The 24,489-nt window shown below is 41.0% G+C and overlaps 1 protein-coding gene across 9 annotated transcripts in view; it reads right to left on the reverse strand.

The window, feature by feature from the left end:
• KIAA0586 (KIAA0586 ortholog) overlaps positions 1 to 24,489 on the reverse strand; it is a 74,922-nt gene that overhangs the window by 12,047 nt on the left and 38,386 nt on the right. For 4 of the 9 annotated variants that reach the window (XM_064659511.1, XM_064659507.1, XM_064659505.1 and 1 more), the window contains 3 exons: positions 22,822 to 23,002; positions 19,347 to 19,486; positions 14,890 to 14,977 (listed from right to left, as the gene is read on the reverse strand). The exons of 1 other annotated variant lie outside the window; for it this stretch is intronic. In XM_064659511.1, the coding sequence (XP_064515581.1) occupies positions 14,890 to 14,977; positions 19,347 to 19,486; positions 22,822 to 23,002 (409 nt within the window). Of the gene's footprint in view, positions 1 to 8,617; positions 9,228 to 14,889; positions 14,978 to 19,346; positions 19,487 to 22,821; positions 23,003 to 24,489 lie in introns of those variants that run through there. 4 more of the 9 variants (XM_064659508.1, XM_064659506.1, XM_064659510.1 and 1 more) reach the window with 3 other exon arrangements.

A 24,489-nucleotide genomic window follows, 5' to 3' on the forward strand; every position in this document is an offset into this window, starting at 1 on the left:
ACATCTATTCTGCATATTGAGCACACTGCACCTCCTCCTTAACTCTCTCTTAGACACATCACTGCTGATTTTAATATCAGTAACTCCTCCATCTCTGCTAACTGGTATGAAATGCAGGGCATTGACTCTTCCCAGTTCAAGCTCTTGGTGCCAAACCTGGTGTGCACTTAGTTCATCAGTACCTTTCCTCATTGCTTGGGGCCACAGGCAAGATTAACAGAGCCTGTAAGCAGCCTGAATGAAAATAATTTATCAGTTCTCTGGGTTTAAATATTCCTGGCTAAAATGCAGGGAAATCTGCACTGCAAAGGAGTGTGCATGGAAATCCAGTCAGCATGTGAGGGAGCAGCTTCCTTGCAGAGTGTGATGGGACACAACTTGGAATGGCAGAACCATCCAGGCTGGAAAAGACCCCCGAGGCGAAGGGCCCAGACACCTGGCTCTGTTCACCACTCCAGAGCACACACCTGAATTTAGGAGCTGTACAGGGTTCATAGGAACAGCAATTATGCAAAGCTCCTTAAGAAAGCAGCTTTTGCAAACCCTCCACACACCTGACAGTGACACAGACCCAATTATTTTGCACAATCCTAATCTGACATCCAGTGTGTGCCAGCAGGAAAAGCACAATGGCAAAGAAAGGTTTATCTCACAAGTCTCATGGAATTTAATGGCTCCCCAGTATGTTACTCAAAGCAAATTCATTCACATTATGCACATACACACACATATGCACTTCCAGGCTCAGGAACACTTACTCTGCAAGTATCAGATAAATCAAGTTGTTTTCCAGCAGTTTCTTGCACATGCTCACAGTAAGACCAGAAATTTTAGAAACATTATCCATTATTTCCTTTCTCTCCCTCTCTTAAATATCATGTAATAATTGAATCCAGAATATACTTAATATTCAATACATCTACAAGTTGTGGAATATGTTTCCCCTCATCATTACACTGCCTACACAAGAGCAGGAGAGAACAAATGCTTCAAGATCATCTTTCTTTATACACATCATTTGAACGTCACTCTTATTTGATGCAATAGTGGGATTCTTTTTTTCAATCTTGGAGAGAGAGAAGACACATGTTGCAAGATCTCTTGCAACAGGACTGTCTCCTGCCATGCTGGAAGCCTGGAAAGGACCTGAATCATGCCTGGGGCCTCTCAATGATTCTGCAATGCAAACTGCAACACAGTTTTAACTCTACTGCAACAGAGTTCTCCAATCCTTCCCTGAAACAGGTTAGTACAGACTCACTGTTCCTTGCTCTGTATTTTTAGAGAGATACTTGGAAAGGGAGTAGCAGAGTATCCAAAGTGCAGCATCATTCACACAACCTGCATTTATCACGCACGGAAAGTTTCCTGGAAACCTCTCCTAAATCTGATAAGAAAAATCCTCATTAAGAATCATTTGCTTGTTTAATTTTCACTTATTGAGCTTTAATGTACCATAAAAGTGAGTAATAACAACAGTGCCTTAACTAAATATTGCTTGCCTTGTATTCATTAATTTCTAGAAGAACACAAAGCTGCCTCTAGATACAGGAAGCTGCCGGAAAACAAAACCAATCACACAAAGTCGAACGAGAGCTTTAAAGGATTTTTTTTTTTTTTTTCTCCTTTTTGTGTGTGGAACACTGAGTTCAACAAAAATGTATTCTGTTCACTGTACACACGACACCAGTGGGAATAAGAGCCAGTTCAAGTTCTAAGTTACCATTACTGGGGTAATGGCTTCAAGCTGCACGGCACAGCTGTACGGGCCCAGCCAGACAGGCTATCACAGCAATGCTTTGATAGCATGGGGCCCTTAAGTGTCAGGATATAGAAAAGGCAGCAGTTGTTGGCTGTGAAAACAGTCTGATACAAACCAGATGGGGACTCACTTGATGGGCAACACAAAGGAAAACAATTGGCTCATTCAACAAAGTCAGGCCACTGCCCCAGAGAATTACCAGAAGACAATAACAGTCAACCAGAGTTGATGCAAACAAGAAACAGCCATGTGGTTACGGTTTAAGGAATTGTTTCTCCTCAGACTAAACATAAAGTTTTGATTTCTAATTCTCATATTCATTAATTTCAGTCTCGTTTACAAGCCCCTTCTTCCTCCAAAGCCTTCCGTGTAATTCATTTACGTAGCACCAGCCTTCACACACCTACTTAAACAGGGAAAAAATACTGTGACAAAGGCAGCTATATTAATCCAACGTTTCCTGAGGAATGCCAAGACCACAGACAACTTTCTGAACCGTGGCAGAACAGCATTACAGATACACGGAGTGTTATTAGACACATTTGCATGCATATGGCAGTACATTTACTGATTCTTTTTTGATTTGAAATGCTCAAAGCCCAGTAGGTCACATGCTGGGTGACCAGAGTACAGATAACTTCCAGTTTGGTGAAGAGTTCTTCTGGTTTCTTACTTAGGTTTCTTTTTTTTAAGAAGTCAACTTCAGATCAATTATGTTACCAAGTAACAGTTTCGTCAGGCTACAGTTAAAAGAAAAATAATCTATTAAAATAGCTATTACCAAACCTTTTTGAAGCAATCAAAAATTTAAAATTGGCTATTTCATCCATAACTCAAAAAAAATCCCCAGCCCACTCATTTTTAGAAGCTTGTAGAAGATTATGGTCCAAAATCTTAATTGCTCTTGCTGTTTTATTACAGGAAATATGGAAGTGACATGTGCAAAGGTATTTTGATTACAAATTACTTACAGAGATTGCACAATAAGTCAGAGCTCTAAGGGCCTTCTGCAATTTCACTCTCAGACCGAAAACATCTGAACTTTCTTTTCATTTACTTCAACCTATTCCCTCTGGCAGGCTCTGCTCTGTGGAGCTCCACACCAGCGTGAAAGGTGGGATGGCAACGCTCTGAAAGGCAGCCACATACCTGGGTACCTTGGGTACCCAAGCAAGGGTGTCTGCAAAATGCAGTGATGTGGAAATGCTCTGGATACCCTTGGAAATGACAGGGTCCTGGGACCTGTCAGCTTTATCACACCACCACACATCATGGAATCACAGAATGTTTTGGGTCAGAAGGGACCTAAAAAATCGTCTTGTTCCAACCCCCTGCCATGGGCAGGGACTCCTTCCACTAGACCAGGTTGCTCCAAGCCCTGTCCAACCTGGCCTTGAACACTTCCAGGGATGGGGCACCCACAGCTTCTCTGGGCAACCTGTGCCAGTGTCTCACCACCCTCACAGGGAAGAATTTCTTCCTAATACCTCACCTAAACCTACTCTGAATGTATGGTTCTTATTTAACAGCTCACTCTGGACTAACAGAGAAAGGGAGTTTGTCCTTAAAGAAGTGAAGAAATCCCTACTGAATTAAGGAAGCAGAGAGTCAGGCCCTAATTGTCATCTCCAGTGGTTGTAGCTCTCAGCTGCTGTGGTTCCCAAGCCTGGGAGCATGGTTTTACTTCCAAAAACAAGACTGAAACGCAGCCTTGGCTTCATTCAAAACAAACCACCACATACTGTAGGTAGAAAAGTCAGGTTTTACTCCAGTTTCCTGCCATAAGCACAGAGCCAACCCTCCAACAAAGCCGTTGTGTGCTGGGCTCTGTCTGAGCTCCAACATCTCTCCGGCGGAATCGCGAGGCCCATTTCCAAAAGCGCGGCCAAATTCCTGAACCCTCCACTGCAGGGCTGGGCTGTCACAGGGAAGATTTTGCCTGCAGTGCTGCTATTATTCATCTTTCACATCATATATATCGAGGTCAGACCGCATTTTTTTTTTACACACAGCTGAAATTTTGGGTTGAGTGTCACTGTTAGGTCGTTACGAGAAAATTCCAAACCTTAGGAACAGAACAGCCTTTATCCAGCCTTAACCTCGGAGATACTGCCTGTCGTGGCCGTGCATTAAAAGCAGATGAGAGAGGAGCAAAAACCTCTTTAAATCCCAGCTCTGCCTGCACAGGCAAACCCCAACTGCTCTTGTAAAAGTGGTTTTGGACATGGCTCGTCAGAGAACGCCTCCACACCAAGTCCAGCTGGAGCAGGGGGAGGCACGGCTGCCCAGTCTCCCTTCAAGTGAGGATTCCAACAGGAAACTGCTCCCCCCCTTTCTCTTCTTTTTTAATCAGGAAGGAAGCTGCATCTTCAGAAACAAGCATTCCCTGGGTAATCTCCCTTGCTTGGCTGTCTCTAGGAGCGGGTCCAATTACTGAAATCAGCAATGTGCACTTTGGAGCAGTTAATGGGGTATTTACACTGTAACTCCAACCAGTAAATATTTCCCATTTGTAATTCTGATTTGCCAAACGGGGCACAATGGCAGCTGTTAAGTAAATTAAACAATTTTCTCAAGATCTGCAATTATGGTTTTAGGGTTATAAAAACACACTAAAAAAAAAAAAAAGTCAGAAATTAAGCAACTCCCAAAAAATGCTTTTTACTTCTACTGAAGATAGAATGGCCTGACAAGGACCAACACTGCAGCTGTTACACTGTCTTTAAACAAACATAATTCTGCCTAGATCTTGCAATATGTAGTGCAAAAAACAAGGTCATGACATGCAACCTTGAGATTATTACGCTGCTGTAACAACCTGAGTTAGGATGGAGATCAGCAGATCACTCAATATTAAGTCTAACCTGCTTTGATTGCTTAATTTTGAACTAAAACACAACTACAATTACACCAGACCCAGAAAATGTGAGATACACATTTTCATTGTTCACATATGGCCGATGATTTATTAATTTGTATTAATACTAAATGCCTATCTGCCCTCAGGAAAAAAAAAGAGTTAATAGAAAGGCAAAGTCATGCCTTACACAAAGAGAAACAGTTACTTCCCTGCAGCCAAAGCATTGGGGGGGAAAAAATGCGTTTCACAGAACTGCTCCACGTTTTGTGTCATACTCAACAACTTTCACCGAGTTTGTTTAGAACTGGGCTTAAAACAGTTCTTTCTTTCTTTAAAAGCAAAACATAAGTTTTAGATTAGAGCAGAGTGACAACACAGATACAAAGGTTCTAAATCTAAATTAAGCTTTTCTAGGTGTAGGTGGTTTTTTTTTTCTCCCCTGAACGACAGCACTTGTGATAAAAACCAGAACACAGTAGTCCACAGACAAAATTTAACCCATCTCCATCATTCACTACCGCTCCTTGCAAACCCAGTCACCAGAAGCACATTTGTAAGTGGTATTTCAGAGATGAGGATTTGCTGTATTTTACTTACAAAGTGAGTCTTATGGAAGATGAAAAGGGTTTTGCTCAAGCTTTATGTTAGGACACGTTATTCCACACTATTACAAAACACAGCCCCATGTGCAGCCTCAGCAGTGAGCAACAGGTCATGCATGACAACTTTAATCTTCACCCACCAGTCCTTACCCTATTTTTAAGAAAAATGCTTTGGCAGGCTGCATTTCTCTAAATCAGCATGTTATCAAAGAGTAGCATTACCATTATTTACATAGTATTCTTCATTTGGAAGACATCCTAGATAACATTTACTCCATGCTGTTGCTGTATTTGAAAGTCTCCTGGGCTCCTGGTCTTAAGAAATTAATCCCACGGGCACTGGAAACATGTAGTTATATTTAATTATAGGCAGTCATTGTATCACTGTATTGAGAAGGTGGTGCTGGAAAAGCTTCTCTTTGCTGCATGAAGTACAGGGTCTGTTTACTCCTAAAGTGTCTGGAAAAATAAGAAAATAAAGTACCTAGTAATGCCACTAGTCACCAGCATGAAAACTGCCTGTCAGTCAAGCCCTTCCACAATATAATAAGCAGTAAAATTTAAAAAATACTATTTGATTGTGGACACAACTCATCTAAATATCCATCTTTATTGGTTAGTTCGGTTTTCTTAATTCCCTTATTTTTTATTAATTACTTTTTTTTTTTTTGTAAATCCCCAATCTCCTTTGTAGAAGAGATTTGGGGGCAGATAGTGAGAATCTGGGGGTTATTCACCACTCATCTTAAGCTAACAACACTCGGCACACACACTCCTGTCCTAGTGATTTCTCTCCCCACACTCACACCTGGACCCTTCCAGGTTTTATGTGGTGCTTTAAAAAGCTGAATTGAGAGCAATTTAAGAACAGGTAAAACTGAAGGGAGTCCAGCTGCCTCTGCCCAAGGCTCCCCAAACCCATCACAGCAGGGAAAGCAGAAGCTGCTCCTTCTGTTGCTTTGCTCTCCCACATGCACGAGCCACTGAGTTATAAAGGGCAACATCTGCCTTCCCTGCCAACCAGAAAAATATAACAAACTCAGCACATACTGAAGAAATCAAACCTACATTTCTCCTATCACAGTGCTATATATGTTTCTCCAAGTTGAAATATGTGTTTGTAATACTCCTTGTCTTCACCTGTCACCACACAGTATCCAGGCAATGTGCTGCCAGCACCCAAAGGCAGCAAGACTTCCCACTCTGGTACTGATGCTTTTTATAAAAGAAACTAAAAAGAAAAAAATAAAAGAGAGACAAGAGACCTACTTAAATGACCATTAATCTAAGTAAGGATGGTCATCCTAGAAGATCTGCCAACAGAACTAACACAGTTGGCAGCAGGTCTACCTGAGAGAGCTGGAATGGTTCCTGACTCCAGCTTAGCTGGCATGGATGTACCAGGCTGAAAATGAGAGTGACTGAGGAGTGTAAATATTTCTTATTCAGGAAACTGCCTTTGTACTCTCTGTCAGTGGCTACAGCACGCTCCTGGAGGTAGTAACTCCAACCAAATGCCTTGCTGGATAAGAAAAAGGAAATGCTATTTCTTAGAATCACAGACTGGTTTGGGTTGGAAGGGACCATAAAGATCAGTTCCAACCCCCCTGCCATGGGCAGGGACTCCTTCCACTAGCCCAGGTTGCTCCAAGCCTTGTCCAATCTGGCCTTGAACACTTCCAGGGATGGGACAGCCAGAGCTTCTCTGGGCAACCTGTGCCAGGGCCCCACAACACTCACAGGGAAGAATTTCCTCCTAAAATCTAATCTGAACTCGCCCTCTTTCAGTTTAAAACCATTCCCCCTTGTTCTGTCACTATCTGTCCATATAAAAAGTCCATCTCCCTCCTTTTTATATACCCTTAAGGCACTGGAAGGTGCTCTAAGGTCTCTCTTCTCATCTCAATCTGTTTCCATAGCAGAGGTGTTCCAGCCCCCTGATCACATCTTGTTATAGTGACAAGAGGCACATCATTTAGAACAACCAGGAATCTCAATTTAAATTCATTTACCATCCCTGCTAACAAACAGGCACGTGAATTAAAGCAGTACAAGACCATAAAAATCCAATGCCTCTTCACAACATTATGACAGACGATGATGTGCAAAGGGACTTCAGACTCAATTATATGTCTATAAATGAGCAGCAGGTTCAGGAGAGAGAGTTCTGATCCTTTTCTATGACCTACCACAACACACAGGCCACAGAACAGCTGAGCACACTTACTTTCTAGAGGCACATCAGTTCTTTCTTATTAAACCATGGGCTCAGAGCTGTGGAACCACTAATTTGTGAGAAACTTCTCCCTCCAGAGAAGAACTAACTGGAAACAGCCCTGGGGCTGATGTAAGCATTAAGTACATGGGGAGTCTCTGTCCTTAGGTGGCTTGCCCAAGCCCATTAATTTTTTGTGTGTGTCCCCCATTTATATAAGCAATGTTTGCATGAAAGGGGAAAGCAGGTCAGCCTAGTCAGCCTGCTACCATCTGCTTTTATTCAGAGCTGCTCAAGATCAGTGCCAGTGGGATCAGTGCCCATTAAAGGGGTTTATTGTGTGTGTTTATATTTTGCTCTTTACAATGAAGGCAACAGCAATTACTGTAAGTTTGTAAAAGTGCATACAAATCATAATCCTCAATACAAAGCTGCTTCAGTGAGATCCCGGCGTGTTTACGAATCCTGGGCAGGCTGAAGGAAAGGCTGCCCTGGCACAGCAACTTCCATAGACTGGGCAGGAGTGTGTGAGTGTCCAGGAGATCTGAGACTGTATTTAATACATGTTACCAAGATCATCCCCTGCTTGCAATCCACAGCAACTCCAGCTGATCCACCACCACATGAGAATCTTACACAAAAGGAAAAGCATCACATTTGAGCCTGACCCCCAGACAGGCTGACAATAGGTGGATTTATACAACTAAAACTGGAGCTGGTGAGACATCAAAGGTAGGCTGCCAAAGTGGAAATAGCAATTTAGGGCTCTCAGCTAATACATTCCAATTCTTAAGAGTGGATATGCAGCACCAAGAGGTGTCCTCCTTTTAATAAGAATTCTGCCTAGAATATGCCTGGCCCCTAGAGACACAAATTACCAAAAAAACCCCAATCAATCAAATAATCATTAAAAAAACCCTGAGTGGCCAAAAGGGATAAAAAGGGAAGATATGGAGAATTGCAGTGGTGCTACAGCTTAGCAGAACTCCCTGGCAGCCTGGACAGGTTCCAGCAGGTTGTCACAAATGTCTGAAAAGTAAATGCAATTATGAAGTAATTTTTTTAAAAAAAATTCTAATTAATTTGGAAGTGAAACCCTTTACATTATTAAGACATACTTTAGAACAGAAGGCCCTCAGAACCCCCTGGTGTTGTGTGATGTGATACAGGCAGCTGATGCTCAGCAGGCACCTGGACTGGAAATCACATTTTGAGGTAAAAAGTGATGGGACAAGGGTGAATGGCTTCACACTGACAGAGAGTAGATTAAAGTTAGATATTAGGAAGAAACTCTTACTATATTGGTGGTGAGGCCCTGGCACAGGTTGCTCAGAGAAGCTGTGGACTCCCCATCCTTGGAAGTGTTCCAGACCAGGTTGGATGAGGCTTGGAGCAACCTGGGCTAGTGGAAGGTGTCCCTGCCCATGGCAGGGGGGTGGAACTGGATGATCCTTCCAACCCAAACCAGTCTGTGATTCTATGATTCCATGAAAAAGGACAAATTCCAAACATACACTGGGTGCTTTATGCAGCAGTGCCATGAGTTTTCAGTTTACCAGTATGGAAAAGAGACTGGTCCCTCATTATTTTCACATTACAGCCCCCAGGTATGAGTGAAATATGAGGCTTAATTCTGTTGTTGCCCTGAACTCTAGTTTATGATTTATAAAAAGCACTTTGAGGGATGCCACAGGTCACTGGATCTGATCACCTGCAGTCTTTCAAAATCTAGGCTTGAAGAGAGAATCAGATGAGATTTTGGAATATTTACTTTGAGCCCCAGTAAATCTGAAAAAAAAAAAAAGTAAAAAATTTTAGTATTTGACAGTTTCCATAGAAAGTAATACTTTAAGTGGTGATCATGTCACTTTGAGTAAGCTTTTCTTTCCCTCTCTGCCCAAAAAACCCCAGCTGGTGCTGGAATTCTCTGAAAATCCTTACTGCTGTGTACAGACCAGAGGAGGGGACTGGTACAGGAATACACCCTTGAACCTCAGCAAAATAAGTGTATTTAAACACAAAGATCTGATCAAAACAGAGAAAGAAGCAACTGTGAACTGCTTTCACCTGCTCCAGCACTGGGGCAACAGCTGTCAGTCCCACCTCCTGGACTTAAAACTTCTGACCAGGAACATTCCTTAAGCCCACACTGGAAGATTTCCTGCTTTTATTCTTGTTACTGTATGAAAAATGCAAAATACCTTCCCCTCCAGAGATTCCCCACGCTGACACTCAACAGAGCACAGCACTGGATTCTCAGGAGGACTGGATGAGGATACAGAAAGCTGTGCAGATTTCATGAGGGGTGTGAAGCATCACCTGTACAGGCACCAGGGGAAGACTGAAAAGGGAAGTTTTCTGCCTCTGCACAAACCTCCCACAGCCAAAGCCTCAGCACAAGGTCACAGAAATGTCACTGCAGCAGTGAGGGAGCTGTGTCCCTCTGTGACACTTAAGGAGGGTTGCAGGAAGAGAAGAAGTAACTCTCAGCCTCTTAGAAGCAGAAGGAAATTGCCAAGTGAACAAAAAACTAATGCATGTAGATCCAAAAGAAAAGGTCCAGGTGATATGTGGTGTGGAACTGGCCTCCAGAGGGGAATGGATTCTCCCTGAGCACGGCACTCAGCAGGAAACCCTCAGACTGCAGGGCAATATCAGCCTGCCTTGTACAATCTTCTTTAAATATAAACTGTGTCTTCTTGTTGGTTGTTTTTTTTTTTTTTTTTTTTTCTCCATCTGATTACTTGGATTTCAATTCATTTATGTGCCTCAGAAAATCAAATGACATTCTAGGAGTCTAAAAAACATACCAGAGAGAGTCGTGCTTCACCTGCTTGTAGTTCCTATTCTTTACAACTTCAGTACAAGTAAGTGAGGGAAAGAAATTCCTCTATGAGAGCAGAGGATCATTTTCCAGAAAGAGATCTTTTGGGAACAGGTAGAAAGGTGTGCACAGTCCCATGAGACCCACTGCAGCTCCTGGTGCTTGGCTCCTCATGACCCAAACTTGAAGCATTAGAGCACACCCACAGCAGCAGCACATCACTCTCCACAGCAACAATCCTGCACAAGACTTTGCCTTAAGCCATGAAAAAAATCACACTTCTGCTTTAACATTTTGTCTGAAAAAGAACTGAAGTAACTCAGTGGGAAAAGAAGCAACCACAGATGTAAATGACACTTGTTAATGGATAAGTTATACTTACAAAAGCCAAGAAATTAAAAACTCCTGCTCCAAAAATGTACTATAACAGAGTACTTTTCATACTTACAGTAATTCAAACTAGAAACTCTCAAGCATGGCTACTGAGGATTTTAGGTGGAATATTATGCAAAATGCACACTTATACTCAGATGTGTTTTCTACTGCCTGGGCTATCGTGTAACTCCTATGGACACGTGCAGAATAATCAAAAACTCCTCGAGAACTGGTGTTCTAATCCACTTGGAGCATCTAAAAGCTGATGACTACTTATAGAAAACACAGAGTTTCTGCAGGAAATGCTACTTTGCATTTCCTGACTTCCCCAAACATAAAACATATTAACTGAATGATGTCCATGAGCCACCTGATAGCACAGAGAGGTAACTGGATGGGAAAACCAGAGGTAAAATAGACCAGAAACATCCCTGGAAGTGCTCCAGGCCAGGCTGGATGGAGCTTTGAACAACCTGGTCTAGTGGAAGGTGCCCCTGCCCATGACAGGGGGTTGGAACTGGATGATCTCTAAGGTCTCTTCCAAGCTAAACCATTTTATGATTCGAATTCTGAAGAAGCACTGAAAAACTTACACAAACCTCTGACAGGGCACTTGCTTGAAGAATGCCATAATTACAGCTAAGTGATTTCATTACTTCAATTTCCTAGACCTTCTCTCAGAAAACAGCTGAATTCAAAGAGCTACACACACACACTTTTTCTGCCCCTCAGGTTGTGGTGGTTCCCTCCACAGTGTGGAAGAAGAACAGCTCTGCTTTGCTTCACCAGCTGCTGTTTTCAGGGTGGGATGGAGAATCCTCAGCAAAAGCCTTCAGTGAAATTCAGGCCAAAAAAAGAAACAGCAGGATATTAAGGCAAAAGTAAACTTTCTATAGAACAGTCATTGAGTTTGACCAAAACAGTTCCAGTTCTAAGAAAAAAAAGAAAGACCTTTAGCCTTATCCTAATCTTCTTCCTTCCTTGAAGCATCTGGTACAGATTTGCCTCACGCCACAATAGTTTTAAGAAGAAATAACCCAAAACCTAACTCAGAGCAATTCCTGGCTGAAGAAGAGAGACAAAGAAGTATTTAGTTATAGCCATATTTTCAGTATTACAGCTTTCAGTACAGCATCCTGTCAATGTTGACACAGAAGCAGCCCATTTTCAGTGCTGAACAAGGACCATGGAAGCTTTATTTTTTCTATACAGATTGTTTTAAAGGCTTCTTGTTGTCTTATTCATGTATTGCACAGATCATCTCCTCCACAAGCAATTGTGCAACAAAGCCAATTCCTTAGTGTCCCAATATTACTTTCCCAGCTACTTATGGCTGCCTGAGTATAATTCACCAGCTGGAGATAGAAAGGAATTACTACCATGAAGTTCTGCTCTCTAGGTCACATTTTGAGAGTCTGTGCTGCAGAAAAAATAATTAAGTGAAGATACATCCACCTCTGGTTCTGAGCTGCTCTTATTAAAGTTTAAAAACACTCTGCAGTCAAACATTGCCACCTGCTCTTTCATTTTAATTTTAAAAATTCTGAATCCCTTTAATGTAAGCCTGAAAATGCTTAAATTCTGGAAATATGTGCATTCACCAACCACAACAATTACTATCATATTAAATGCATGAAGATGTATGAAAGAATGGCACAAAGATTAAAGGGTATTATAAAGCCAAAAATATATATGCATGTATATTATGTACTACAACTCTATGCTTTCAAACCACTGTCTCCACCATGTCTAGAGAAGGCACACATTTCAATTAATAATACATTCAGGCTTGATTTTCAGCTGTAACTTTCAGGAGACTTTACCCTTTCAGGCATGATATTGTAGCAGTCCTACTGAACTTCAGCTTTCATTAGAAGCCATCAATCAACTTTCCTTCAGTAAAAACACATGTTCAGTGCAGACCACAAGAAATTTTTAAACAACAAAAGAAAGTTCTATCATATATATATATATATATATATATATATATATATATATATATTCATAGCCATAGAAAGATGAATCAAATATTGGCATGTATTTATTATTTAAGTAAAAATGGCTTTTTTCTTACATCCAACTTAAGGTCCAAAACCATTTCCCTTTTCTCCCAGCACTCTGAACTCACACTTCATCTCAGAGCTTTAGATTTCCTAAGCTCTACCAATCCAACCACTTACCCTTTAAACTCCGAAAAACTACCTTAGTGATCCTGCCTCCGAAATGCTTCTCCACTTCCAGGGAAGTATTTCTTGTCCCTTGCTATTCCAGTGAAGGCCACCATCTGACATGAAGTTTTTATAAACAGGGTGCTTCGAACTTACAGCAACAGATGTGTTGATTTTAAAATGCTGTATTTACTTAAACCCACCTACACTTATCATGTTGCAAGTTTTCCTTTTTCTTTCAAATGCTTCTTATTAATTTTTTCCCCTCAACTTTTTGCCTGATTAAGTTCTCTGTGGTGAAGCTCATGGAGACAAGACCTTCTGGTTAACACTGACAGACAGTTGTTTCCATTTCCAAACCCTCTAGATTTTTATTGGCTCATTAAATATGTATGCTTTGAATGAGATTTAAATGATCCTGGTATATAAATCACTAAATCATCTTTTTTTTTTTTTTTTTCTTTTGATTCTCTCAAAGAAAATTGACTACTGCCATCTCCTGGTCACACATTTTCAGCTGACACACAGACACAGTTGGACTGTGCCCAAATTCCTTGTGTTACAGTATAGGGAAATGTATAGGGAAATACCAGACATGCACTAAGTTGTGCCACTTCAGTTCTGTCAGCTTTTCCACTAATTGTCCACGGATAATTTTTACATTATTCATAACTTTCTTCATATGCAAACCATGGTTTTGAAATGAGGTTCCAACAACACTGGCCTAGGGCTTTTCTTACTACTTATTATAAATATTTGAAGCAAAATAATTCCCTCGGAATTCTAATTTGAAGAGATGTTTTCTTAAAAAAAAATTAAATGGAAGAAGTTCAAAGAATTATTTTTAAAAGGGCTTGAAGGAAGAATTTGTCTGTGCTAGGGTGGAGCAATTATAATTGGATATATTGTAGACATGCAGGTTTTTAGATTCCTGTTCTCAGTGTGTAAGATTAAAACTGCTACATATCTCACACCAGCACCTCCACAAAGTTCTTATCTGCTGAAACAATTAAACATGGCAGTAATGTACACAGTTTATGCTATTCCAAACTGACTTGAACCACAATAAACAAAAGATATTCTCTCCCTCTCTTTCATCATCCTTAACTCTTTCAACAAACACTGTTAAGTAATCTCCAAAAATAGCACAGATAATGCCGAGTGTCCTTCACTAAGGAAAATTATTACCTGTTACACACCAGCTTAAAGCCCATCTCAAACCAGGTCCTTTTAACACTGAAAATCTATATTTTTTTCCCACATTTGCATGGTCTTAACTTACTACTACTTTTCAGTTCTTGTGCAGCACCCCTGCATTTTCTTGCATGTAGGAACCACTCCCTTCTATCACAACATCATGAATATCTCATTTGCTGAACAGCATTCTATAAAGCAATTAAGATTCAGTTGACTACACAAGATGCACATTGTAATGCTCCTGGCAAGCACAAATTTAAATAAATACTTAATTACAAGGATTTTGATGACTTACATACAAATACATTTAATAGAATCAGAGAATCTCAGAATGGTTTGGGTTGGAAGGGACCTTAAAGACCATCCAGTCCCATCCCCTGCCATGGGCAGGGACACCTTCCACTGTCCCAGGTTGCTCCAAGCCCTGTCCAACCTGGCCTTGGACACTTCCAGGGATGGGGCAGCCACAGCTTCTCTGGGCAACCTGTGCCAGGGCCTCACCACCCTCACAGGCAAGAATTTCTTCCCAATATCCAACCTAACCCTGACCTCTGTCAGTGTGAAGCCATTCCCCCTTGTCCTGTCACTCCAGGCCCTTGTCCAAAGTCCCTCTCCAGCTCTCTTGGAGATCCTTTAGGTACTGGAAGGTGCTCTAAGGTCTCCTTGGAGCCTTTTTCAGGCTGAATTTCCAAACCTTTGAGTGCACCCCAACAATATCAGATCTATATACACATATACACACTATGCACACACAAATGCTTGGAAATTTTGTAGTAATAAAAACCAGATTTTAAAAAATCAGAACTTTATTATGCATCAGCATACAACAATATTTAAAAGTGATGTGCTTAACTGAGAGAACTGTTTGCTTATTGACATAATTTACCTGCTTGTTGCGTCTCTTCAGACATCCTTCTCACAAGAATAACTCGTGGTCTCACAGTCTCAACTTGTGCAGCTCCTTGGCTTTCCTCCTGTGTATCACACATTAAAACCATATTACAAATCTGACTTTTGATGTAAAAGCACAGCAAGATTATATGGAGCTTCAAGAAACATCCAAAGAGGTTTTTAAAGATTCATTAAAGGATATGCATTTGTTCTCCTTCCTTTTGACTTCAAAAGAATTCAGCTCTCAATCAGCCTATTGCAATGTTATTCCCTCTGGACAAACATCCTGGGAGCAGTAGGCATGGATGGCAAAGTGCCATTTAGACCTGAAGACACAGGAGACACTCAATTTTTACTCAAAGCATGTGGTGGAAAGAACATACTATTTCCCTGGCTTTCTTCAATATCCAGGACTTCTCCCTAGGTATTATCCTCCTGACTAACAAGAGAAATTTGAAAGGGAAAAGAAAAATATTAATTGGTTGGAAAACCCAGGCCAAGTCTAAAATTTATTTCCTTGGCCCAGTTTTTAAAACCATTTTCTATTCTTGCTGAAATGCTCTCCAGGACCCAGGTCTGCAACAGCGCTGCAGGGAAAGTTTTTAGAAGCAACAAATGCTTTGCATGTTAAAAAGGGAGACATTTGTCAAGTTTGCTTGTTATCTTATGTGTTAACTGGAAGAGGAATTGTGTCCCGAGGACATTCCATTACAAGTAGACAGGAAATATAAGAAGTGCAAAACAGTCAGGGAGTTCTAGAATCACAGAATGGTGTGGATTGGAAGGGACCTTAAAAATCATCCTGTTCCAACCCCCTGCCCTGGGCAGGGACACCTTCCACTAGCCCAGGTTGCTCCAAGGCCCTTCAAACCTGGCCTTGAACCCTTCCAAGGATTGGGCAGCCACAGCTTCCCTGGGCAACCTGTGCCAGGGCCTCACCACCCTCACAGCCAAGAATTTCTTTCTAAGATCCCACCTAATCCTGCCCTCTTGTCAGTTCAAAACCAGTGCCCCTCGTTCTGTCACCATCTGCCTACCTGGAAGAATTAAGCGTTTTCTTAAGACAGACAAATTTGATTTCATCAGTTATTCTGTTGATTTCATGGATGAATATAAGTTGGTTTTTTTTATGAATCCTTAAGGAGGAACACAAGAAAGACCATATGTGTTTGCATATCACACAGCATGTGGAGCCCATGGAAAGAACTGCTCTATGACTTCAGGGAAAATGATATGCCCTGAGAAGCAGTGGCACTGCTGTTCTCTTGAAGATCTCATGACACAGCACCAGGGGGATTTTGCTCCCCTCCTCCAAAAGCTAAAAGGGAAGAAAAAGCTAAACAGGAAGAAAAGGAAAGAGAAAGGAAAGCAAGAGAAACCCTCCACTATTTGTGGAGGCCATGAGCCAAACAGCCAAAAGTATTAACGAAAATAAGACAATTTTTATGTCTGGCAAACATGGTGCCAACTCTGTGATCAGGGCTTCCCATTTTTTTCAGTTAACACCTGCCTCTGATGGTATCAGGAATCTCAGCAGTGAGGACACTGCTTCTCATGTAGTTAACAACCATTTAAGCCAACGGGGTAAAAACCAGAAGGAACAAAAAGAAAAACTATTCAGTGTCACCATTGACTGGGGTACCTCTGCCACCACGATGTTGTCCAATTCTGTTCATCATTTAAAGTGCACAAGATGAGAAAGTGCTGAGATTATTTTCTGAAAGCAGAAAGGTCTCGTGGAAAGCCACCAACGCTACAGAACATTAAATGTCAGCAGCAAAACAGGATCCATTGTGGGGTCCATTTCCAAATGGGTCCATTTCAAATGTGTTTTTTTTTTTTTTGTTGTTTTCTTTTGCATTTTTAATAGGATGAACCAAAAACCAGTCTAAACTGAACTGAGGTGCAAACATTAGTTGGGAGATAACATATTCATAACCTACAATTACGCATTCCTGAAGATTAAAAAAGCCATGTCTTTTGAAATACTAAAAAATGAAAGCTAATGAGAATACCACAGTGCCAATCCCACTTAAAAAATGTGGATTGTATAAAAACATTCATACTTATAAAAGCATATCATGAAAATATTTTGCAACCAAATGATTCTCCAAGATTTTAACAATGCTTTTGGGGCTTCAGATGATTTAGATTTACCACCTTTGGAATGTTCAGCCACGCAAATATGACTTCAATGTTCCTGTCCCTCCCGTGATCAAAATGATTTATTTAGAATAGAAGAGCCCAGCTTCCTCCCAGTCATTCTCCTGCTTCTTAGAGCTGAGAGCAGGGGGGCAAAGTGGCCACAAATAACAGTCAATTCCTGTATTGTTGCACAAGAACGGACGGAAGGGGTCAAACTGAAGATGCATTTAGTCTGGCTTTCTGTCTGACAGTGGCTAAAAGCATATATAAATCTAAAAAAACCCCAAAATTATCTAATGCTAGAAATGGAGGAGCAGCCAAGGAATTTGGGTAGATAAGAGAATTCCTATATGACTTAAACTGTTTGTTTTGGAGAGTGACCACAGAGATTTCATGACCAAAAGGCATTTGCTTGTGCCCTACATGAAAATTCAGTGCTCTTTCTGCTGGTCAAAATCTGATCTACACACCAGTGCCAGGGAGCAAACAAGTGGTACATAGATGATCCCTGACATAAGGATCCTGTTTGGACAGACTGCAGGAACCACCCAAGCTTTGCCACAACAAACCCCAACATCCAGGAAGATCATTCCCAGTTAAATCAGGACAAAGCTCTACCAAGGCTGGCTGGACCCTGCCTGAAATAGTGTATTTTCTTCAGGTCTCTCAGCAAACTTTGCTCCTGAATAGATTTGTCTCCTGGCTTTGTGTGTAGGTGATACAGTTTAACTTCAGTGAAGGCAAACACTGCCTGCAGATGGAAAACAAGATGAGAAGCAACTGATGTGAGAGTCAGTGACTAACCTGGGAGGAAATCTTTCAAGAAGTTTAAAGTGATTATTTTCCTTAAACATTGCACACAATGAATGAATCATTCTGAAAGCCTGAGTAGCTCTTGCTCTCCTAAGCTGGTATTATGTTCCCAGAAAATCTGATTCCTACAGGCAGGTGACAAAGCAGATCCAGCTGTGGAGCAGAACACAGATGCCATCCCTAATTGAAAGGAGGGGAAAGGTTCATCACTGTCACATGGCAGAGAGATGCTGTCAAAACAAGCTTTCAAATCATCTGGTACAGGGGATCATTTTTTTCTTTCAGAGAAGGATGTAGAAATCTAGCAGAGGATCTTATGGAAAACAGCTTTGCCCCATCCAGGAGGGATGCTTATGTGATTATCACTTATAGGTATGGTCACATCAGAGAAGAGCTAAAAGGTGAGCCTGGGAGAAACACTGATCTGGAATCTTACATCAGGAATAAACACACAGAGGAAGAGGTTGTTTTGTTGGGGGGGGAAAGAAAACCAAACCTAACAAAACCACACAAAGTTAAGGGGTTTGGTTGCTTGGTTCGAAGGGAGGGTGATCTCAAAGTGAAAGAGGTGTGACATTTAAAATCCTCTTCGAAGATGCAACACTTCAGGTGATATATTTAAGGACTGCTCAGGCACCAATGGCATCAAGGCTCAAAATCATAAAGCCAAACATGGCAATGTGGGTTATAACGCGGCAAAGTCAGGTGAATAAATGATACTTTAGGTTATTTTATACAGAACACCAGGGAAGGCCAGAATTTATCCATGAACACAGCAACCACGGTAATACATAATTACTTTCAAACACCCTCTGAAGCTTCACATATTACAGAGCAGTCTGCCACCTCATTTTTAGCTTTTGCCACTTGTTATTTGAATTTATCCCCAGTTACCAAGTAAACCATCATCTCTAGGTAACAGCACATACTAATAAAAAAAAAATTAGCTGTCTAGGTTTGAAGAAGAGATCAATAGGATGTTCCTCCACCTTTAAGTGTTCTGAGGAACATTATCCTTTACTGCCTTTCCAACCTTGCCCCTATTAGGACAAATGAAGCTCCTGAAATGCTGAATCAGTGGGTTATAACTTCTGAGGCCAAATCCCTCATTGCTGCTTCCTCTCCTGTATACCCATGATGTTATTCTTCTGTATGTGAAGCTCTGTGCCCCTAAAACATCGGAATGCCCCATCTGAACTGAGTATCAGATCAGTATTAGATCCTGAGAGAGCAGTGAAACCATGAGGAAGTGCAGAAAAGGTAAAAAGAGAAGGTCTGAGCCTGGCAGAAAGGGTATTGTAAGGATTTGCCACAGGAAGCACAATCATTTTTATTACATACATGTAGTTCTGACTTCAATTTCTCAGCTGAACGTGTCACTTAAAATGCAGCAGTTCTGTGATGTCAGGCACGACAGTGGAATAGGAAAATCTGTTTTCCAAGGTTACAGTTTGCTCCTTCTGACTAGTCACAGAAAGAATCCTTTCAGCTCACCTGGGACAGATCCTCTGAGAGAGATGTCACTGTGCAGCCTGGTTGGGCTGCTCTCAGAGAGGGATTTGAAGCTGGCTGTGATTCCAGCTCAGCCAAAAGCATCGGACCACGACTTGTATCTGCATCTCCAAAAATTTCTGCTGAGAGAAAAAGAGTTCCTTGATGAGCCAGAGCAATAATTTCCTGGTCAAATGCTGTGGCAGAATGTGCAGCCTTTCAAAATGCAACAGTGGACATGCAGTGTTAAAGAGAGTGATTTCCTCCTTACATGGCCTTTTGTACATCCCTTAAACCGTTCTCGTGGGAACAAAAAAGAAATAGGAGTCTGTGGAAATTGAAAAAATAAATCAGTTTTATCATCTGTAGATTTCTAATGGGGCAGCATTTCTGAGAGTTTCAGAGCTGTACAGTTCATCAGACCTTGTATGCTTAATGAGCTTTATCACACTTACTGGAAAGAGACTGGAAAGGATTCTTCAGGAAATTATTAAAAGAAACCTGTACATAGTCTATTTTAAAGGGATAATTTGCTCTCTAATCCAGCATTTATCATGCTTTTGCAGTCTGCAAGTATGTGAAGCATCTTTATGAAAAATGTACTGACAGCTCCTGAACTAACTTTAGCCTTCTGCTATCATACAGAGCCAAGGAACGAATTTTAAGCCTAATTAACTATAATCATTGCTTAATTAACTGTAATTATTGTTCACTTTAAGACTGCATGTGCCACATTTCATTTGCATGTTGGTTTTTATGTCTATGACTTTAAGCACTGAAAACAAGGATTTATAAATGAAAGACTGATCAGGAAGATGCTGTTGGGTATCTACATGAGCAACACCTACTCCATCCTACAAATGGACATCATGTTTCCATAACACAAATAAAAACTGGGCACAAAACTGAAAATAACCCAGAGACGAGACACACAACCCCCAAATTTTTTACAGATACAGCTGTGAGCGACTCATTCTGAGAGAGAAACTGAGTATCCACTGCAAAGTTCTGTGGACAGAGAGGCACAGCCTGAAATATGTGAACTTTGACACCCAGTGGTGTAACAATCATTTAATTGTAGCCCTAAAAATAACTGTCCAATAAAATGATGGGCCTCCATTGCAGCTGTTGTGGCCATCAGGAAATAGGTGATTTGACTGGTAACCTCACATACCAGTGGTCAGACCAAAAAGATTTGGAAGGAAAGTGGAAACAATCAGGGATCATTCCTTCCCCCCTCCACCCCACCCTCCCTCCAAGAACAGATTGTTTCCTATTCAGCGTTGACTTCACTAACAAAAGGACTTGGAAACAAGATTTTCTGTTCCTCCCTGATATGAAAACACTCTTGCCTTGAAAGCAGACCTGAGCTTTTACACAATGATGTTTCCTTAGCAATGCAATGAATACTGTGCTGTGTTCGGAGGTGGGGAGGGAGAGAAGCTAAACTATAAATCATGAGAATGCAACACAACTCAGTGTGGGATTATTACAGATTGTGTGAAAGCACAGGGCAATTCCCCTGTGGTAGTTAGTCCAGGGCACTTGTCTCCTCTCAAAAAAATACTAAAATAAAAACAACACTATGAGATTTTGAGAAATGAGCTTAAAAATCAGCGGAGAAACACATTGTTTGTAGATTATCATCAAATGCAGAAGCTGGTTTGGTTTTGAAAAGTGTTAAGATATTTACAGGACAGTCAAAGGGCATGCTAAATTAAATAAAATAAATTAAAAAAAAAAGAAAAGATATAGAGGAGATAGAAACATGCCATGCTAGATACAGCTATGGACAGTCTGGGTAAGGAGAAGATATCCCTAGAGACAGGTTCTCCCATTAACAGGCACCTTCTAACTCCATGGTCCCGAGCACTGTTAGAGACTTACAGAACCACGGAATCCCAGAAGGGTTTGGGTTGGAAGGGACCTTAAAGATCATCCACTTCCACCCCCTGCCATGGGCAGGGACACCTTCCACTATCCCAGGTTGCTCCAAGCCCCATCCAACCTGGCCTTGAACAGTTCCAGGGATGGGGCAGCCACAGCTTCTCTGGGCAACCTGTGCCAGGGCCTCACCACCCTCTGAGTAAAGAATTTCTTCCTCACATCTAATGTAAATCTCTCATCTTTTGGCTTAAAACTCTTCCCCTTTATCCCATCACTATCTGCAAATGACCTAGATCACTGATTTATTCCTTTATCACAGTGTCCTCAGTGCTGACTGTCCTCCAGCAACAGAGTTAAACAAGTGACTTGGAGAAATGTCTTAGCCCCAGGGAGCCTGATGTAACCAATCTCCAAGCAACAAACCACTTTAAAGTAAATGTTTAACAGTGTATAATTTACCAGAATGTATTTTCAATGTATTTCAACATGTAGTTGGTCCAATACATTTGGTCACAGCTACTTTAAAAAATTACTCTCTGTGCAACCAGTTCAGATGTTTAATCACTTCAAAACCAAGCAAATATTCTTATTTCTCCAAGATTATTTTTGCCACGTGTCGAACACATCCAATATCAATCCACTTCCTAGTGGTCAAGGGTTAATAATGTGAGATCTGCTTTCTTTGTCAGATCCAGAAACGTGAAAATTAAAAGGACAGAAAACCAGCTGCTTGATCACTTTAATTTACACAATTTCTGATGAATCAGTGCAACCAAGTTTGTGTTGCAACAGCTTAATAATTATTTCAGTCTAGTTTAAACATATTTAAAACCACAGTCAACAAAGAGTTTCTACATGCTTGCGGCTGTTAAATTAAACAAGCGTGGATGTACATTTTCAGATAACAATGGGATAAAATTCAGATAACTGGGATAAAAAATCAGGGAGAGGAAGGATGGACCACTGGCTTCAGCACTGGTTTCAATTGAAAAGAAATAAAAGTCCCTGGTTCACCACAGCAACTTATCCCTGCACTGCCTTGTACAAGCCATTATGTGTGTTCCTGAGCTATCCATGTGGGAAAATACTAAATATTAATTTCCCTATCATTATAGGAATAGATGAAGCTGAGATATATTGCCATGTAGGAGACACTGCAGCATCACCAGGATGGAGGGCTAAAAGCCAAGAGGAGCAGTGCTGTGTAAGGGGACAGAGAGAAGCAGCTTGAACTGCTGGTGTTAATACCTGTCCAATGGGAACTACCTGTATCCGTGGTTAAACTAAGTGTTTTTCAGGACTGAATTTGACTTAAAAGAATAAAATACATACTTTACAAGTTATCTTTTTCATAGGCAAGTGGCTATTTGCCATGATTTTTGTTCAGTTTGTTAAAGATTGCAAAGAAGAGTAAACACATGGCTCGAATTAAATCCAGTTCTCAGAACAGGGATGATGATAATTTCATTGTAGGAATTGCCTGCGAATTTTGGATTTTGAACACACTGTCTGAAATTATTTCAGATTTATTACAAAAAACCCTCAGAATCCACATAAACATCCCAGAGAAGAATTAACAGTATAACTGCACCTCCAATTTGGGTGAGCTGTCCTGGGGACACAGGACGGAATCCCTGGTGTGGTCTGTCCTCAGAGCTCTGAGCAGCTGGATGGTCCAGGCAAAGGGAATGTCCCATCAGGATTCTCTCTTCTGCTCTGGTCAGCCTCGGTCTTTGACCTTCACTGAGCTCCCCAACACTGCCATCAGAGGCCTACAGAGGACACCAACATCACAACAGCAGTTATAAAAAAACCTCAATGTATATCTTCCAAACCCAGGCATTGTTTCCTAAGTACATCAACCCATAAAACACATATAAACTTAAGTCTATTTGCACTGAATAAAGAAAACAAACCCAGGAGATACCATCTGGGTTTGAAATTAAGATCTGCATTTATCAGTACTGGACAGAAGAGTGTCACTTGCAGCCAAACACCATTTATTTTGTTAGTGATATCCCAACATGATCAAAACCCAAGTTATATTTTTAGCACATGAAGCCATTAATGTTATAGATTTGGCCATGCTGACTGCCTGACCTTGAAACATTGGCAGCATCTAAAAGCTATTGACTCTCTGCTGTACTGCATGTCAAATAAAAGGTTCAATTTTTAAGCAGGTTTGGAGGGCACTTAAGACAGGGATGGTTCTCTGGATCCTGACTTTCAAAGCTGCTTGGAAAAAACCAACTTGCTTCCATTCAGGAAAACAGGTTGAATATACACAGGTGTGCTCAGTATCATTCCAAGGCAATATTAGTAACACAGGGGAGAATATTGTTTCTCTCATAAAGGAGAAGGGACCCCTGCACACACCTTGCCAGAATCTGGGGGGAGTTTATTAGTGCCTTGCATGGACAGACTGAGTGGTCCATGACTATGGGAAAGGGGAAAAGCAAATTAGAGATGCATTTGTAATTGGCAGTGCTGATGAGAAAATGTCACTGCAATTACAGCCAGACTCTGGAGCTGACACTGTAGAAAGCTTTTCACCAAGTCCATCCACCAGAGCTCATTAGCAAAATAAAGAAAGACAAAGGAGCAGTTAAGGAAGTGAGTCAAGTCAGTAATTATTTAGACTAAGTTGATCAAGACAGAAGGAAGAAACTGCATATGCATCAGGAAAGGCACAAAAAGCAAGAGCTGCTGTAAATGAAGGTGTTCATGGACCATACTGCAGTATTCAAAGTTCACTTCCTTCCAATATTCCTCAAGCTATGTCAGTCAGAATAAACACCCAGTCCAAATTACTGTTTTCCACACAGAAAGGAGTTAGATGTATAACAAAAAAAAATTGTGATGCAGATAGTTCTATTTTTCTGTTAGTCTTTTTTTTTATTATGCCAACTGAACAGGAATATTTTGAGATTCTGTTACAAGACCAGAATCAACAAAGTGCATTTAAACATTTGGTGAGTTCTTCTTCATACCTCCCTAAAACACTCCTATGGCTGTTAAGTGCAGTGTCCTTGTACTGTCAAACATTCCACCTGTGCTGCTGAAGTGACAGGAAATTCCCTGGCACTCAGTGTGACAGGACAAATGTGATAAAAAAATGGGAATAGCTACATACATACCTTGAAAACTTGGTACATGTGGTGTTATGTACAGTTTGTTTACAATAATATTTCAGTGTTTTTAAAAGGTTTTACACAAGAAGAAGGCCAACAGAAGTTGGATCACTTCCAGCAGGGAATGA

Source organism: Pseudopipra pipra, chromosome 6, assembly GCF_036250125.1.
Source record: "Pseudopipra pipra isolate bDixPip1 chromosome 6, bDixPip1.hap1, whole genome shotgun sequence".
Lineage (NCBI taxonomy): Eukaryota > Metazoa > Chordata > Aves > Passeriformes > Pipridae > Pseudopipra > Pseudopipra pipra.